The following is a 16,374-nucleotide window of genomic DNA, read 5'->3' as shown; positions in this document are numbered from 1 at the left end:
AATCGATGTAACTTGCACTGCATTTAGTAACCTTGCGGCTACAGAGCCCTCTGAATTTATGATAGGCATGTACAATAGATAATAGTTTTGACTGTTTGGGAAGAATACAATATTATTCTCATGTTATTGATTTTTATGCGCTATATCGGTTGAATATGAATATGGATCAAGGTCGTGGAAAAGTATTTTCTTTCAAGATTTTGTAGCAAAAACCCACCTAACGGGTTGACGTGACACCACCCTTCTAATTTTTTGTAACTTTTGAACTCTGAGAATTGAATTAAAAAAGATTAGATAGTCTCGTTACCCTTCTTTTTGTTTTGATTATTCTCATTTTAACAGCTTGGTGCATTCGTGATTTCTGCGGGGTTGAGACTCGAACCCGGGTCCTCGGCGTGAGTGCCGTGAATGATAACACTACACTGGGATTGACCCCTCTCTCGTTACTCTTGTTCCCAATGAGAATCTTCACTTACATCGACTAGAGCATTTTTAATAACTACATAAAATTAAGTCCTGAAGTAAAACAAGTGGCTCAGTTCATTAGGTCCATGAAGTGTTTTTCTATGTTGATGTCCACTTCCTATTTAGCATACATTAAACTGGATGACACATCAACTTCGAAATTGATCCGGAATCGACTTTTACGCGCATATAAAATTCATCGGGCGACGTACGCATTCCGTTAATCATGAAGACGTGGGGGATTTCCTACACCGCCTTTTTGCCAAGATGTAGGTATAAGTGGGAAATAAAAATTTCCCTAAACAGTTGAACTTGAGAGCCAATCATCAAACAGCTAGGCGCCAATAATTGCCGCCATTCGCTACTGATTGGTTGCAGTTTTGCAAATGATCGTAAATCAAGAAAAAGGAAAATTCCGCAATCGAACTCCACTCGGCGCGGCGCGACCGACGTCGCGAGGGTCGGAGTAACATCGATGTGGAACTGATACTTTTTTTTATTGCTTGACGGCTTCTCCTCTACGCGAGAGCTGCGCCTTCGCTAACGCCATAATAGACCACCGCCACCGCCACGCCGCGGTTATTTACGTTGGCTATATAAATCAAACCAACGAGTGGCAAATGTTGTAGTGTTATAATTTTCCTCCTATTGTTGATTGATTTTTCTTTGCGATTTTTTTCGTTATAGATGCATTTTAGTACCGATCGCTTGGCTAATAATTATAAGTCGGTCCGTGTCCAACACAGGATATGTTGTAAGCAAAATTCAGCCAATGAAGTTTTAATTTGATTTGTTTTTCTTCGACGCTCATGCTTGAATGAACCGATTGAGCCGGTCGGTGGCGGTGGTGGCGATTTGAAGGTCGAATGCTACAAAACGGTATTGATGGAACTAGCATTAAGTAGTTTTCACATAACAACACATAGTTATGCTGCCGTAACACGAATTTATTTGGAACTCATCCAAACGGTTCTGTTATTTAAATTCTGTAGAGGTCTGTTATTGTTGTTCATCAATCCCTCGTCACTTTCGAGGGACCGAAATAAGCTAAGTTGCATGTTGGAAATCAATAGCGGTTTTTTTCGGATGATCCAGGTGACAGTTTCGTAACAGGGTGGTATTGTCAAGCTGCCAAGATATTCAAAGTGTTCACCAATTTCCGTTCCCACCAGTCTAGCTAAATTGATGCTTTCGGGATGTACGAATGTGTAGCTGGATCTACGACGGCGTATGTTTTTTAGCGAATCCATCCATCGTCTCGATTTTGCTAACGCGTTATTGGTGAAGAAAAATCCTACCACCGCCAATCCATTGTCATGGAATGCAGCTTCCGCTAACGAGTTGTACATTCGATTGAAAAAGACTAAGTGCATCTCAATGGGAAATTGCTGTTGATCGATTGTATGCTCAGAGCTCCAATGAAAGTGTATACCGGCGAACGCGAAAGTTCCTTGAAGAGATCCTCCGACCAGGAGAAGACTTCTGCTTGAAGGATAAGTGAGAGTAAAATGCGCTGCACCCGAAACGGGTGACAATGATGAAATAATGAAATAGTGTTACCAGTAATTGCTTCATACGCTACCTGCACGACCTGTATTTCTAGCAGTTACTCCAATCGGATTCACATTGAGATTCATTAGTTCCAATGGCGGATTTCCACGAGTGACTTTAACCGCAGATGTGTTCACATCGATCGGGCTTTGTCTTTTACCGCCACAATACGTACTAATCAAGGCCCAGTCTTTGATGCCAAATCCGTATGAATAATAAACTGGTTGAATTGATAAGGAAAGGAAATTATTTACTGATGAGAAAGAAGTGAATTTGAGAATCATCTTACCACCGTTAACGAACATCCATTGCAGCATCCATAAAAACAACAGTAGCGCTGAGCAGATCATTTTCTACTATGTGTTTTCATCTGCATTTCCAATTAAAATTCATTGAGTATACTAAACGGAAATAAACTATTTGTGCCATGCATCGTAGGTGCCAATTTTCCGCGATAGATCAACCGCAATGCGCGGTAAAAACAGTGATCAAAACCGTTCGATACATTTGTTATAGCTTGGGAATTTGATGACGGAAACCTTCACCTCCTTTCCTCTGCTTACGCCCATTTTCCCTTGCTTTAGAATAGAATAGAAAAATTAGAAAAATTAAAAATAAATCACCTAGCTTGCCAGAATAGGAAGGCTTTGCAACTGAACGCATCGCACATTACGTCCTTTGATCTTCATAGCCCGTTGGCTAATAAATTTGATAATCAAATAATGAAAATGATTATAATTTTTCACTACCGATTTTCGAAATTATTTCACGTGCTACTTTTACTCATCCATAGACGCAAGAAATCCTGCAAGTGATGAAGTACAGCTTCTCTATGACAAACTGCCACCGGAACAAGAAAGTTTAATTCACAAGAAAATGTAAGTTCCCAATATTTTATCTGTGTACATGTACAGGCAAGAAGTGTCAGATTCATCTCGTACCAAAAGTTGAGCAGTTGCAGTTAAAATTCTTTCAAAGACTCGAAATAAAGTATGGATTGTGTTGACGTATGACGAAGGGAGTACGTCACCCTAGATTTCTTTTCTTTCGCTGCGCTTTTCTAAATAAAAATTTTGTCATAGTATAACACTACTGAAAGGAATGTAGCACCAATAAATGTGCAATGTGTTATTACTATTTTCACAAAAATGTAAGTAATTTACTGGTTTTTAATTAATAGACATCTAAACAACCGTTCCGCCGTCATTATCGTCATCAACAGGCAGAGCCGGTGTAACTCGTACTGTTTCAAGCAGTCGTCTGCATTCAACTCGATCTTGGGCTAAGGGTAAAACCTACCTCGTAACAAAGTGACAGTTATTAACAGTATCCCATAACACCTGCCAGTGTCAAAAATGTCGCAACGATCGTTTTTACGTGCCGGTCAAAATTGACGCACCTTCGATTTCCAAAGGAAATGTTAATATTTGTTACGTTAAATGTGAACGCAAAAGGCTGTCTGGACAACGATTTGAAAAGTGCGTATTGATTATTTCAGCATTGTTTCATGTTTTCGGTAAAACAGTTTGAATTCTTGGTGGGTTGCTTGATTGATTTGTTTACAAGATAAAAAGCGGTATTTATTACAAGATTGTCACTCTTGTGTACGAGTTGTCTGCTATTTATAGTATTTAAATATTGCGTGTTTCATTGAAATTTATCCGCTGCGCAATTCAAAATGAAATGCTCTTTTATGATTGCTGGATCGATCTTGTCGTTAACATTACAAGTTAAGCAAAATTCAAGAGTAAATCCAAGCAATAGAGATCGTTGCAGTTGTACAAAAAACACTCTGTTACATGACAGAACCAAATAAAGCATGTTATTATCACAGAAGAACCAGTTATGCTGCTATTGTCATTACCACGGAAACGTTTTGGTAATGTTGTCAGTTCTATTGAAATAATAAACCAATTCAGATCTTATATGCACAAGGGATTTTTTGCCAAAACAAATGATAATAAACCACTTCTTCGATATTTACGCCGCTTTCAAACATCTGTTGTGAACCATGAACCAGCAGTTTTAGGTACGTTTGATTAGTATGGGAGCTGTCAGCTACAATGATATAAGCTGGACCGAAACACAACTAAAAAGCACTTTTGACAATGTAATGTCAAAAAAGAAGGCAGTAAAGATCTGTGTTGATCTTATTAGCACTACAGCTTGCTGCGTCTAATAGCCGAGTTTCCTTTTTCGTTATAAATCAAGAATTTACAGAACATATAATCAACAGATCTCGTGAAATGAAGCAACTTGAATCTAACTAAGATTTTATAAGGTTTGTTGGTCGATAATGGATAAACAAGTTTACGATTTCTTTGAAAATAGTTAGGGTGTCGGTTTGACCCACAGTTCCCCTACTCGTGGCCAACTTCCCGGTTACCCTAGAAACCGCAAATCACTTTCGACTTGATTGAGTTATCTTGCACGTTTTGCGCCCCTCTTCCTGGTGCCGCACGGTGGTCCGGATTTTAAAAAATGCGGACATTAGCAATTGGGTAAAAAATGCGTAATTTTTCAAGGGTGGTGTCTGCCTGATGACACACAGGACAATGGTTGGCACTACGCGATTCTCCGGAAAATTTTACATAAGATCACTTATATTTTATCAGCCTACTGGCTGTATCTTAATAGCGCCGAGCTTTTTGGTTCGTTTTTTCCCATAGTGCACCGAGTGCTGGTGGGGTGCTCAAGAGATCTGTTTTCGTTGCACTGACGTCCAGCATCCTTACAACGTATTCGGCCCATCGTATAGCTTACTGCTTTTCGCCAGATGTAAGATGGGAATCCTTTCAAGCAGTGCTTGTAGCTCGTGACTCATACGTCTCCGCCACTCTCCGCTTTCAGTTTGTACTCCACCAAATGTCGTCCGCAGTACCGTCCGCTCGAGCACGGCACGGGCGCGTTTGTCCTTCGTGAGTAGCGTCACCACTTCAAGTGCACAAAAAAAGCCATGCTTTGGGCATGAATATCTTTCGTACCTCGAAGTTAATTGGGCGGTTAAGTCCTAGTCCATAAAGAACTAGTGGTCTAATAAGGGTGTTGTGCATCATCAGCTTCATATGGCGGCGTATGCTTCTTGATTGTAGGGTTTTGCGAAGGGCAAAGTAGGCACGATCTCCCGTTTGAATGCGCCTCTGGGTCTTCTTACTAGTGTTGTTGTATGCGGTCAGCAGCGATCCCAAAATAACCTAGGTTAACTTCCGTTCCATCCTTCTGCAACTTCTCCATTGCGGTGTTCATCGAAAACCTGCTTTCACCTGTCGACCAGAATGTGCTCGTTTGTGATCAGATTCCCTCCCTCGTCCCTACACATGTCAGGTTTTGGTGTGTAGCCCTTATGAGCTTGGTTCACTTTTTCGTCATTCGCTCGAAACAGTTGTTCTAATTCTTCACGATCTCTGTCCTCTTTCTGGCGCATTTTATTTAAAATTTGGCCAAGTTCGCCCTAGTGGCAGATGTACAGATAATTTTTCCAAGACATTGTTTTCTGTCCATCGCTTTTTGGTATTCCCCATCATGCAAATCTACTTCGGGCTTCAATTCTAGTACCGCGGTAGCTGCCTCTTCCCCTTGATGGCCGAGCGTATTATGCCTCAACTATATTCGAGGGTTCGCAGGACATTCGCGCGTAATTCTTGGCAAATTATTGGTTGACTGATGTTTTGGAGCATCTTAGAGGAGGAATACGAAGAATATAATTAAAGAAAATTTTTTCCGCGATTGAATTCCACTATTATTTTTGTTCACGACAGATACGTGTTAGTTCGAATATCGAATTTCGTTCGAAGTTTAAAATTGGCGTTGCAATATAAATAATTAGGCACCGAAAAATACCGTAACTGTTATTTACTGACCATGGTTTGCCCAATCGGTAATCCATTCAGCATTGTTTCTTAAACAACGATATTATCTTTTGTTTTACCGGCCAAAATTAGTTCCAATTCAAGATAAATCGTTAATTTCGGGACCACTTGATAAATTCAGCGATTAGCCACGTCTGTAACCTGACTCAACAAACTCCAGTGCGAACCGGCGGACCAGCTGCTGCTGCTACGTATCGGCACTTACATTCCTGTATAAGCTAACACCTTAAACATAAGGAAACGAACCAACGCACACTGTAACTACCCAGACTAGTCATGGGAGCCAACCGCCAAAGGCCCAAGTGCTTAACGTTGTACGCTAAAATTCGTCAATGTACCGTTAAGCCCAGCTCCAGCTCCAGCTTACCGCGTGGTCGAACATTTGAGGCCGCGCGTCACTATCGGTTGGTTCAACCGACGACAGCCGACCGCGCCGATGGATGGAGGGGCCTGAATCGATTCACTTTCTTTTCGGATCTAGGTGAATCATCGTGGCAGTTGGTAAGCCGCAGAAATGAAATTAACAGAAGTAAAAAAATCACACCGCTGCTGTTGCTGCTGCTGTTCCGGAGCCGCTCCGGGAAACCACGACGCAGTATGTACGTACAAATTCGATTTCAATGAGGGCCTAGTTTCTATCGACCGACGGCCGAAATCATCGGGTGGCGGTGACCTTAATTTTCCAAATTCTGCCGCGTGTCGATGATAATGGCTATTTAAAAATAGTTCACTGTACACTATTGGCTGATACGAAGGCGCTGGTGCTGGTGCTGGTGCTGGCGATGATCATGATCATGACGGTGCTTGATGGAGCTCCGAGGTCTCAAGAGCGTGGCCGCGTTTGGGTGTGCACCATTCGTTCGATCTTGGCGCGCTTTTAAGGCCATGTGCGCCATGGTTGCCCGAGTCCGAGCCGCGGAGCGGACGTGGAAGATCGATCTCGCGTAATGTACGGAAAATTGCAGCATGTAATTGAATGATTCAATTTCCGTCCAGCTGGAAATCGAACCAGTTTTCTGGGGAAGTGGGTTTTAGGCAGGTGAATGGGGTAATAATGTTCGTAAATGTGATGGAAATGTTTCAATCAAGTTGTTAGTGTAAACTTGGCTAAACGGCGCAAATAGTTTGTAATTGTCGGAATATTTAACGTTTTGTGCTGTTTTGGTTGAATCGAAGAGAGAACATTCTACAATTGAATGATTGCTATGAGTGCGTGTTGGAATTTACGCAATTGGCGAAGACGCAAAAATCACTTATTTCTATTTCAACTCAAAATCACCATAAATTTAAATATACGACCAATCTAGACATTTCAATTGATTTGGACTATTTTGTTCAATCGATCAAAATAAAGCCTGGCTAAAAGTAAATTTGGACGCCACTCGTGCGTTACCGGCATGTCCCTTGTAGGAACTGGAACCATTTGACATAACTTTGTTTACAAATTTATGAAGAACAACTGGTGCAAGTTTCGCCAAAATATTCCACCACGTTGTGGAGCAGTATAGAATGTAACTCGAACGACGTAAAAAAAATCTACCACAAGCACCTGAAAAATCCAGAGTGGTCTGGTTCGAAGTTGGCGTGCTAAAAGGTTAAAATCAACAGGTTATAAGGTTATAAGGAGAACCTAGGTGTGGAAAGGCGGTAAAGAACTTTTAGGAAAATTGGTCCTAGGGACTGAAAGCTGAGGGGGAAGATACTGAGGTGCGTTAAGTCCAATCCTGGCATCTTCATCCGGGTACTTGTACATCCGGGTACAAGTACTTGAAATATCCTCACTCGACAAGGCTATAGGTCTTACAGTGCCAGTAAAGATCCAAATCGGCACTTGAAGTAGAATTTGGTAACCTAAAAGCGTGTTAGGCGATTATTTGACCAAGTTTTAATGAAGTTTAATGGATGTACCTATATTAATGGACGACGATACCTACGTGACAATGGATTTCAAGCAGCTTCCCGGTCAAATTTTATATTGCAACTAGGCATGGTGATGTGCCAGGCAAGTATAAGTTCGTGTTTGCTCATAAATTCGTAAAGGAGACCATGATCTGGCAAGAATATGTAGCTGTGGACTGACGGTTGAGCCTTCCATCACTTCCTCCACAATAACATTAAGTTTATACATGGAAGCAGGAAAGTTAATACCTGGAAGTAGTTTATACATGGAAAACAAGCGTGTAGGCATGTTTTTAAGTTCTTTCTTTATCAATTCCTCCTTAGTTTTCGCGACAAAATTGTTGGAGTAGATCTTATGCTTCAGGTTTGCTAAAAAAATCTCAATGGGACGCAGCTGGGGAACGTTGGGTGAGTTCGCCGACTTCGAAATTCAGCCGCTCCATCTCCTCCAACGATCGCTTCGAATAGTGGGCTGACGCCAGATTCGCCCAAAACACTGCGTATTCGCCCTTATGGTATTTCTTGATGAACGACGCAACTTCCGGCAGACACTCCGTACCATAAAAGCCTCCGTTCACGGTCAGTCCGGAGCAAAAGGAGAGTGGATTTGACATCTCCTTCTCACTGATTGTCAGCCACAGCAGCACCTTGGGGAACTTGGTGTGAGAAATGAAATTCACCTCGGAGCGTGGGGGAAGTATAATATGAAGTGTCCTGCCAGTCGTTGCCATCCAGGGTGAGATAGGTCTCGTCGTCCATCACGTCGCTATTCGCCGGGAAAATCGTCTTGACCATCTTATTCAGCCGCTGCCGCTGCGTCATTGCCTGCAGCTCCGAGACCAAGGGACAGGACTGCCGCTTCCTGACATGTATGTCCATGTTCGCTAGGTACTTTTTCACTGTTTGGCCGGTTGGTCGGACCTGGGGGCCCGTGCTACTACGGATCAAATTTTTACTCTGCGACAAATCCTCCAGAAACGTCGAGAGTACAACGTGCCCACGCATCATAGTTTCGTGGATCTCAGGGCAGCATACGATATAGTTGAACGAGAACAGCTATGGCAGATAATGCACGAGTACGGTTTTCCGGACAAACTGATGCGGCTGATCAAAGCTACTCTGGAGCGAGTGATGTGCTACGAGCGCGTTTCGGGGTCACTCTCGAGTCCTTTCTGGACTATCCTGTATGTTATTCAATATCGCTATTGATGGTGTGATCCGGCGAGCGGGCATAGAAACGAGAGGAATGATCTTCAGCAAGAGTAACCAACTCCTAATCTTCGCAGACGACCTCGACATTATTACCAGAAACCTTGGGACGGCGGAGGCAATCTACGCCAGACTAAAAACAGAGGCTAGGAGGTTAGGGTTACAAATCAATGCGTAGAAAACCAAATATATTGTAGGAAGAGGTTCCAGAGAAAGCAACGTTTGCCTCCCACGGACAGTGACTATTGATGGTGATGAACTGGAAGTGATTGATGAGTTCGTATATTTGGGATCTCTGGTCACCCCCGACAATAATACGAGTAAGGAGATCCATTGACACTTTCAAGCTGGAAATCGAGCCTACTTTTCCATCCGCAAGATACTTCGATCTGGGAGCATACCCCGCCGGACAAAACTGACGATGTGCAAAACGCTAGTCAGACTGGTAGCCCTTCACGCACTTGAGACAGTAACATTGCTTACGGAGGACATATATGCACTAGCCATATTTGAACGGAAGGTGTTGCGGACTATTTTTGGTGGAGTACAAACGGAAAGCGAAAAGTGGCGGAGGTGTATGAATCACGAGCTACAGGTACTGCTTGGAGAAATTCCCACCGTGCACCTGGCGAAAGTTGTACCATTACGGCTGGCCGGCCACGTCGCAAGGATTCCGGACAAATGTGCAGTGAAATACGTTCTCTTCAAGAACCCCACCGGCGCCAGGAGTTAAGGGGCCCAACGAGCTAGATGGCTCGACCAGATTGAAGCCGACCTGCGTGTGTCGAGACGCGCAACGAATTGGCGACAAGTAGCCCAGGACCGAATACAATTAAGAGAGATTCTTGATACGGCAAAATTCACCCCGGCTCACGGCTGCTAAAGTAAGAAAGTAAGTAAGACCCTAATCTATTTTTGATTTGGTTGTTCCTATTGGTGTATACAATAGGCCGTATGAATAAACGAGAATAAAAAGAGCAAACTCTCCCATAAGATTTACACGGGAAAAGCAAAGTAAACTGTTTTATTCATACGGCCTAATATCTAAACCAAATCTTTTTAATTTTGGACGAAGATGGTGCGTTAAAACTGTATCGTATTCCACAGCTACTCTTTTCAGATCTTCTGTTATCGGAGTGAGCGTGGTAAAAGATTTCCTATATTGGATCTTGCTTTGCTTGTTGATAATGGCTTGAATGGCATATCTACTATAGCCATTTAGCCTAGCAACTTCAAAAATGTAGTCCATTTCAATCTGTCTCGCTTCTCTACTAAGGGGCAGAAATTCCACCCGATGGACCCTGTGATGAAAAGAGACCATCTTGTGTTGAAAAGAATGATTTGAAGTGCTAGGTATTAGACTCATTCCAGCGTTACGGGACACAATTAGCACCCATTGTTATCCTGTGAATCGCTTCCTGTTTCACCAATTTTTAGGCAAATACCTTGCAAAATAATTGTTTAAAGAGTACTTTATGTTCCACTAGTATGCCAGGGATTTCATGAGACAGGAACCGATCTGCATGGTGGGGATAGTGTCCCGTAACGCTGGAATGTGTCATTAGCCCTTTAGTGTTCGTGGGTTTCCTATACTTTTTATAACTTTTAATTAGTTAACAATGGCATCCACACCAAATGAGCCAAATATATTTTTGAAATTGAAGAAGGCGATAGCATCCATACATAAAGACATTGCTTTTTTCAAGAAATGTCTTAATCATAAATTAACTCAAACATGCCAACCCCGGTGGAAGCCAAGGTCGTATGCTGACAGGGCAGGAGAGTTCTTTCGAGCTTCGAGAATCCTCCGGCGAAATAGGGAGTTGGTGCCGCAGGCCGTGAAAGCTACCACCACGAATAGGTATTAAGCAATGAACGAGGAACTGAATTGGAATAATCGGAATAGACCCTTGCGACAAAAAAGGACTATGGATTGGAGGCTTGGGACGTGGAACTGCCGTTCTCTCAATGTGAATGGAAACTCGGGTGCTCTCCGACGTAATGATTAGCCGCAAGTTCGACGTCGTAGCACTGCAGAAGGTATGCTGGAAAATCTCAACGGTACGTACGTTCAGAGATAAACATACCATCTACCAGAACGGCGGCAGCACACACGAGCTGAGTACAGTTTTCATAATGATGAACGAGATATGAAAACGGAAACGTGGTGGCCAATCAATCCACGAATGTGCAAGTTGAGAATCAAGGGTCGGTTCTTCAACATAAGCATCACCAACGTGAACAGCCCTCACCTCAGAAGTACCGATGACGACAATGAGGAATTCTACGCACAGTTGGAGCAGTTGAATACGACCGCTGCCCAAAACAGGACAATCCGGATCGTCTACGGGTATTTCAATGGTCAGTGGTCGACCTGAGAAGGAACACAAATCAGTGATTGGAGAGTTCAGCGTACACCCTCTGACCAACGACTTAAGACTTATCGACTTTGCCACCTCCAAGGAGGCCATCATGCTGCTAGAGAACAATACTAGAACAACATGTGAAAAGGGCCTATGTGCAAATGAGAGATTCTCTTCGCGTTTCCTCTCTTTCGCTTATCATGGCGATGCAAATGCACTTGAATGGATTAATTTTTCATGAAACGGTTGCTAGCGTTGTAAGCTAGCTATTGGTTAAGAAAAGTTGCAACGGAATGCTTTTATGTCGCCGTGATAAACGCAAGAGAGGAGACACGAAGAGAATCTCTCATTTGAACATAGGCCCTTTTCACATGTTGCGATCTATATTACAGATCGGCTGGGAAATATGGCATCGGAGTGGTGCTTACTACAATTGGACTAGAAAAGCTGGCCACTTGTCTACACTGGCTAACTGTTAGTACTGGGGATACAGAACAGCTACCGAAGGAGTGGAAAGATGAGGAGATGAGGAAAGATGAGGTTACTGATCCGATCCTGAGACGAGACGTAACAACTGGCTTCTTTGTCCTGTTTCAGCAAACTTACCATACTTACACATTGTCCAGCAGTTTTACCAAAAGTTATGAATATGTTGTTCTTGAAAACATTCAGCAGCCTTTTTGTGTTTTCCATGCATGAAAAACAGTCCAATTCGGCCTATCAGTGTCTGGTCCAAAAAAGCAAAACAAAGCCTTGGGCTTAAGCGTCTTTCTAAGACTTGACCCTTCTTTATTGACAGACTTCACAGCCTAGAGTGCAGGATAATTACGGGGCTAGTGCAACAATCCTTTTGACTCAATCTAGCAGTACCACTAGCCGAGATTCGAACATACGACGACTGGCTTGTTAGACCACCATCGTACCTCGAAGCCAACTGGGCGGGACGCGTCTCGTCTAAGGTCCGATCTACAAGATGGGCAATAAGTCGGACTGTGAGAACTGTCGAGCGATCACCGTTCTCAATGCCACCTACAAAGTGCATTCCCAAATCATTTTCCGCCTTCTATTACAAATTGCGAACAGATCTGCGTGAATTATTCAAGCCGGTTTCGTTAGGAAGCTCAACCACGGATCAGATATTTACACTGCAGCAGATCCTTCAGAAAGGCCGCGAATTCAGAGTTCCCACGCAGTATTTGTTCAATGTCTTCAAAGCCACATACACTCAAGTACTTTTTTTACACGGTTTGTTTTTTCGATTATTAAGAACGGGGCAACTTAGGGACCATTCATTTATTTCTCAATACATTTGGGAGAGGCCCGACATTCGTCACGTAGTTTGTAAATGGTCCCTAAGTTACACCGTTCTATGATACTATCGACCGATATGAGCTATGCAAAATCATGGCCAGAACAGCTGCCTCAGGAAGCTCATTAAACTGATTCAATCTACGAATACACAGCGCTGTGTTCGGATGTCGGGTGGATTGTCAAGTTCATTCGAATCACACAGAGGGCAGAGAGGGTCAAAGTGATGGTCTCTCGCCTGCTGTTCAACATAGCGCTACAAGGTGTTATGAACACACGGGGCACTATCTTCAAAAATCCAGTCAATTCGTCTGCTTTGCCGATGACATGGATATTATCTAACAATACACTAGACTAAAATGCTAAAGGTAAATACGTCTAAAACTGAGATCGACGGACGCCGCTTGGGCAGTAATGTGACGATCGACGGCGATGAGTGTGAGGTAGTCAATGAATTTGTCTACCTTGGCTCACTGGACCTTGGCGGACAATGACACCAGCCGTGAGATTCTGAGGCGTATTTTCAGCGGAAGTCGAGTTTACTATGGGCTTCACAAGCAATTGCGGTCGAGCAGACTAAGCCCCGTACAAAGTGTACCCTGTACAACATGCTAATTAGACCGGTTGTTCTCTACGCGCATGAAACGTGGACAATACTCGAGGAGGACCTAAGAACGATCTTCTGCGGCATACAGCAGAACGAAGTATGGAGGCGGAGAATGAATCATGAGCATGCATAGCTCTATGGAGAACCCAGTATTCAAAAGGTGGCTAAAGCTGGACGGATACGATGGGCATGGCATGTTGCAAGATTGCCGGACAACTGCCCTTCCAACTAGATGGTTTTCGCTTCAAATCCGGTAGGAACAAGACGACCAGGGGTATAGCGAGCAAGATAGTTAGACCAGATTGAGCGTTATCTGTCGGAGAGTACGCGGTGTTCGAGGAATTAGAGAGCGATAGCCTATAGCCGAATAAATTGGAGAAACTTTGTTCATCAATCTTTGTTTTAGGACGGCAAGTCAACTAAGTAAGTTCGGGACTGAGTATACTCAATGGAGATCAATGTAGAGACGTTCTTGATGCATGAAGCACTTCACACCTATGCTGCTAGAAGAGGAGTAGGAGATTGACGTCACCCTCACTATTTAGACGAATTCAGCCTGCCAAACCTTCTTCTATTGAAAATGGTAGCTTCCTGTGGTACGTGTTCCGAGGGCAGTGTGGCGAAGCCAGTATTCGTGGTCTCTAATTTTCTCTCACTCGTGATTTCGTTCTTACTAACAGACTGACATGAGTATGTCTGTCGAATTCTCTTTCTTAGTGTTTTAAGTCCTGCCACGGTTTTTTGCGAGTGTGTATTTCGCTATCAGCTACAACCATCACTCTTACTCGACACTGCAACCCGAGTGGTTGATACCGATTGCTCGCGAGGCCCGCATTCTTACCCTGGTGTATAAGCGAAGGCGTAAGATGAAGAAGAAGTAAAGCAAAATCCATAGCCATTCATACTAGGGTGGCGCTCACGGGCTGTTTGCTAGTTCATGAGTTGAAGGCGTCGTGAACGGGTTGTGCAAAAATACGCAACGAGGTTGTGCGCTCATGGGTGTATAGAGAGCAAAAGCGAGTAAACGTAGGATGTTATGCTTTCACGTGAGAGTGGGTATCGTTTGCTTCTTGCTCGATCTGCAAGATTAGCCGCTGCACCGCTAGTTTCTAATGCATAAATTTGTTTAAAAAAGAGAAATATGAACATGAACTTAAAAACAATCAAAATAATAAAACAAGTGAAATCCATCCTTGGTAATAAAAAAAACTTTTAAATGGGAAAATAAACTAAAACTTTAGCTTAGCTTAGACTGATTGCACATGTCAATGGTTGCACTCATTGATTGACCCGAACCAGTAAAATTGCACAATGAATCAAGTGAATGAGGTTGGGAGTGACCGATCATCCTCACTGTGCAAAATGCAGTAACTCGATATTTAAAGGGTCAATAACTGCGCCGGCCATGTCCCTGCAAACAGATGGGATTAGGGAAGGAGTGTTAGTGTAATCTTTGCTGTTTTTGGGACCGTGTTAACCACTGCATCCCTGCAAAGATTACAGGAAGGAGTTGCGACTTGTTAGTAAGGCAGGTTTCGTTGGATTGGGATTCACCTTGATAAGTGATGTGATCGTGGGAAAACAAACTAAAACTTTAAAGATAAAAATGATTTCAATAGTTCTTAGTAATGGAATCGTTATTTTTTGTTCGTAGCTCAATGTGCTGTTAATATCTGAAATGATATAACAATTTCAATAATTTTTGTCATTGTCTCTGATTGCGGAATATTCATTGTGCAATAAATATCAGAATATGTTACGAAGTTGAAATATTTTTGGTGTTGTCTCCAGATCGGGAAGACAGCGAAAACAAAAAATGTGGGTATATTGATCCTTTTTATATTTCTCGATGCGCAAAATCTGCCATCACATAATGTGTTGTATTATGGCTTCCACAGAAAAATCCATATTGCACAAATCAATCGCCTGCTGATAAACGGTATCAATGATTGTATCTGCAGAAATCGATTCCGGTTTATTTTGGTATAGATGGTGTATGTTTAACTTGATACTAAAAACATAAGGCATTGAATTATTAAACATGAATGTTATTTAGTAGCCAGCAATCAAAATTAAATGATGGAGTAAACTTAGAGTAGAATCAGAATGAAATGAATTCGAAAAACCAATGAAGATGTTTAGTTATATGGTTAAGGCAAATACTTAAAATTTTCGCAGTGGAAAAGGACAGATAAAAGATAGAAAAATTCACCTATATTTACCTATCAACGACACGTCACGCTCACGATCATCTGCCAGTTTGTTAAAATCCGATTTAAATTTAACACCCACCGTAACCAATCTAATCACGCTTAAATTATTAGTAAGGCGATGACACTTATCCGCTGTATTACTCGAAAATCTTCGACCATGCAGGCGGGTGTCTTCATTTTTCATTTCTGATTATGATCCACCGGTAGGTAGCATGCAAGTCATAACGAAGGTGAAAGAGAAATGCCACAATTAATTAATTTGAAATTAAAGCAAGCATAAGGTTGGTTACTGTCTCTCTCGGGCCTCTCGGATTCAACGACGGGTTCGTCGTTCGTTGCTCACCCAGTACGAGTGTACAAGTACGCAGGCAAGCCCCGTAGCTGCACAAGTCACTTGATAGTAGTAGCGTTTACCGGCTGGCAATTAAAGATCTAGAGCGTGTAGAGTAAGGCTTGCTTGCTTTTGGCTTCCTTACTTCGATGGTCCCCTCTGAATGCTGCAATGCACAGCACGTAGCACTCGTCGACGCCGCCCGGGTTGGGTTGGGTGCCCGCACGGGATTATTGGGGTCTTGACGCTATTATTGGTGCGTTTCGGGTGTGCGTTTGCTGGTGCGTTCACAATTAAATCGCAAATAGGTCAAACGTTCGGTATCATTTACGCGATTAATTCAATTCAATATGGGCTTGAGGCTGTCGGGCATCGATGAGGGCATCGTGAGTATGCCAGGCATGCGCGTCGCTTCGGGCTGAATTTAAGCCATTCAGGCTCTCGCGGTGAATATTTGGGCAGAATGCAAAAGCGTTCGATCAAAATAAAATTTTCGGAGCACATTCCACTGCTGTTTTGATGTATGGTTTCACAGGAAATGTTTCGTTCGTGTTTGCTC

At 42.8% G+C, this 16,374-nt stretch overlaps 1 protein-coding gene across 1 annotated transcript; it reads right to left on the bottom strand.

Moving 5' to 3' along the window:
* Positions 1 to 1,412: 1,412 nt before the first annotated feature.
* Positions 1,413 to 2,102, bottom strand: LOC128739639 (carbonic anhydrase 2-like). The gene is made up of 2 exons (XM_053835135.1): positions 2,048 to 2,102; positions 1,413 to 1,978 (listed from the first exon to the last, which is right to left on the bottom strand). The coding sequence occupies exons 1-2, from the start codon at positions 2,100 to 2,102 to the stop codon at positions 1,413 to 1,415; spliced, it is 621 nt and encodes a 206-aa protein (XP_053691110.1).
* Between the last annotated feature and the right edge of the window lie 14,272 nt (positions 2,103 to 16,374).

Source organism: Sabethes cyaneus, chromosome 3, assembly GCF_943734655.1.
Source record: "Sabethes cyaneus chromosome 3, idSabCyanKW18_F2, whole genome shotgun sequence".
Taxonomy (NCBI): domain Eukaryota; kingdom Metazoa; phylum Arthropoda; class Insecta; order Diptera; family Culicidae; genus Sabethes; species Sabethes cyaneus.
Note: the sequence above shows the minus strand (reverse complement) of the source record. Positions and strands in the feature narration are given on the sequence as shown.